Below are 2043 nucleotides of genomic sequence, written 5' to 3'. Positions count from 1 at the left end.
TGTTACAATTTTAACATAAATGCACATTGTTCTAGAAGTATGGCAAATTCATGCCATACCTTTTACACATTTACTCGAATTGTTATGCTGATAATACAATTTGTAAGGAAAAATGCATTAAATAGCGAGTTATTTCTGGGGAAACTTTTTCAAAGGAAAACACACACACTCGTGTCTCTTTGCTGAGCCGTGGCGGTCTCGGTGAATCAGCATAATCCACAACTGAACGGAACAAAAAGTGTTGAGCTTGAAAATTGTTTATGCGCGAGTGCGCTTGCTAAATGAAGGCGGATTGTATAAAATGGATTAAAAAAAAACTTTTAACGAGCTGCAGTTTTATTACATCACGCGCTGGCACAGATGCAGTATATTAACGCCACGGGTCATCAATAAGGTGCAGATTTGGTCCTCAATTTGTGTTTCCAGCACACTTTTTCACAGCGCGCGTCGCGTGCTCAAATTCATCAAAAGTCAACAAGTTCTACAAGCAACAACGACTTATCCAAGTGACTGCTGCAGAACGCACTCAAGTAAAAGTAAAAGCACACAATTTTTAAACTACTCAAAAAAGTACAATTACTGATAAAACCTACTTAATTACTGTAACGTGAGTATTTGTAATTCGTTACTTCACATCCCTGATCCTTTCTTGTAATTCTTGCAGGGTTTTACCTATGTAGCTCCATCTGTGTTGGAAAATATAAAGGAAAAGTTCTCATTTGAGCCAAAAATTCGTTCACCTCGCCGGTTTTTGGGAAGCCCTCGCACGCCTGTCAGGTAATCACAGTTTTTGACTTGTAAATGTCACAAATTTTTATAAAAATAAAATTAAAAACCATTTGTCTCATATCTTTCAGCCCGGTTAAGTTCTCAGGAGATTGTTGGCCACGAGGTCCCACTTTGCCCGGATCCTCCACCCTCCAGTCCCCCACAGAGCTCGCTATGGAAGTGTCCACCATGGATCAGATGGAGGTCCAGGCTAGTTCCGAGGCCACCGCCCCTCTTCCCATCAGGCAACCCGCTGGCTCCAACGTGGGCCAGTTTAAGCAGCAGGCCTACCCCGTGATCTCCAAAAGGCCAGAGCATCTACGAATGAACCTATGACCAATAGTCCAACTTAGAGTTTTCCTTTGCTTTCTCTATTTCTTTTATATGGACACTTGGGGAGAAGAAAGGTCCCCACCTTCACTACCATCCGCTATATACTGTCCTTCACATCTGATGAGCATGTGTCTTTCACTGAGTTTGAGAAACTGCTATAGTTCCTCACATCCCAAAACCTCAGAGCGCATTCTTAGATGATTCCTGTCATTACATATCAAATGGATTATGAGGATCGGGCCTTTTTTTGGATTATCAACTTTTTTACATGATTTTACCATAAAAGGAACATCAAATGAACAAAGAAAGATAAAAAAGACACTATTTGCAAATGTGCAGATGAGTTGATGATCCTGGCATGATGATCCTGGCAAGATGATCAAGTGATTTTGAGGAATTTCTTCCAGTGGGATGCTTTGAGTTTTTACAGTATTTCCGAGGGAAGCTGAATCGCTTTCCAGCTGTTAAAAAATTGTACAAATCATTGTGGATTGCAGAATGAGATGCGTTTGTGGGAGTTTCACTCAGCGGAGGTTCGCAACCTGACTTAAGTCTTATACATTTTTAAATGAGTGTATCCCACAGTGCTGTATAGATGATGGATAAATACACGAGCCTCAATAAAAACAAATACGGTGACTTTTGAAACTTTATTATGTGCTGGGTTTTCAAATTAAATTGGAGAGTTTGTGATTTCACAAAAGGATGTGCATTAGAAAATCATGCATTCATACAAAACGCTAACATTCAAACGTTTGGGGTCGGTATAGTTTTTAAATGTTTTTAAAGACATTTCTTAGGCTAATCAAGGCTGCATTTATTTGATCAAAAATACAGTAAACAGAAAAACGGTAACATTGTGGAATGTTATTACTGTTTTCTATTTGAATATTTTTTTAATGTAATTTATTCCTGTGATTGTGAAATTTTCAGCATCATTAC

General features: G+C 38.9%; 1 protein-coding gene across 1 annotated transcript in view; it reads left to right on the top strand.

Moving 5' to 3' along the window:
- The window catches only part of LOC107701421 (ribosomal protein S6 kinase beta-1-like), a 10598-nt gene extending 8858 nt beyond the window's left edge, over positions 1-1740 (top strand). Inside the window, exons 14-15 of the mRNA XM_016503422.1 lie at positions 665-777; positions 858-1740. Coding sequence (XP_016358908.1) covers positions 665-777; positions 858-1104 — 360 coding nt within the window. The 3' untranslated portion in view covers positions 1105-1740. The remainder of the gene's footprint in view (positions 1-664; positions 778-857) is intronic.
- The last annotated feature ends 303 nt before the right edge of the window (positions 1741-2043 follow it).

This window comes from Sinocyclocheilus anshuiensis, unplaced genomic scaffold, assembly GCF_001515605.1.
Source record: "Sinocyclocheilus anshuiensis isolate Anshui unplaced genomic scaffold, SAMN03320099.WGS_v1.1 scaffold1906, whole genome shotgun sequence".
NCBI classification, from domain to species: Eukaryota; Metazoa; Chordata; class Actinopteri; order Cypriniformes; family Cyprinidae; genus Sinocyclocheilus; species Sinocyclocheilus anshuiensis.
The sequence above is the reverse complement of the archived record's forward strand: the minus strand, read 5'-3'. Positions and strand labels throughout refer to the sequence as shown.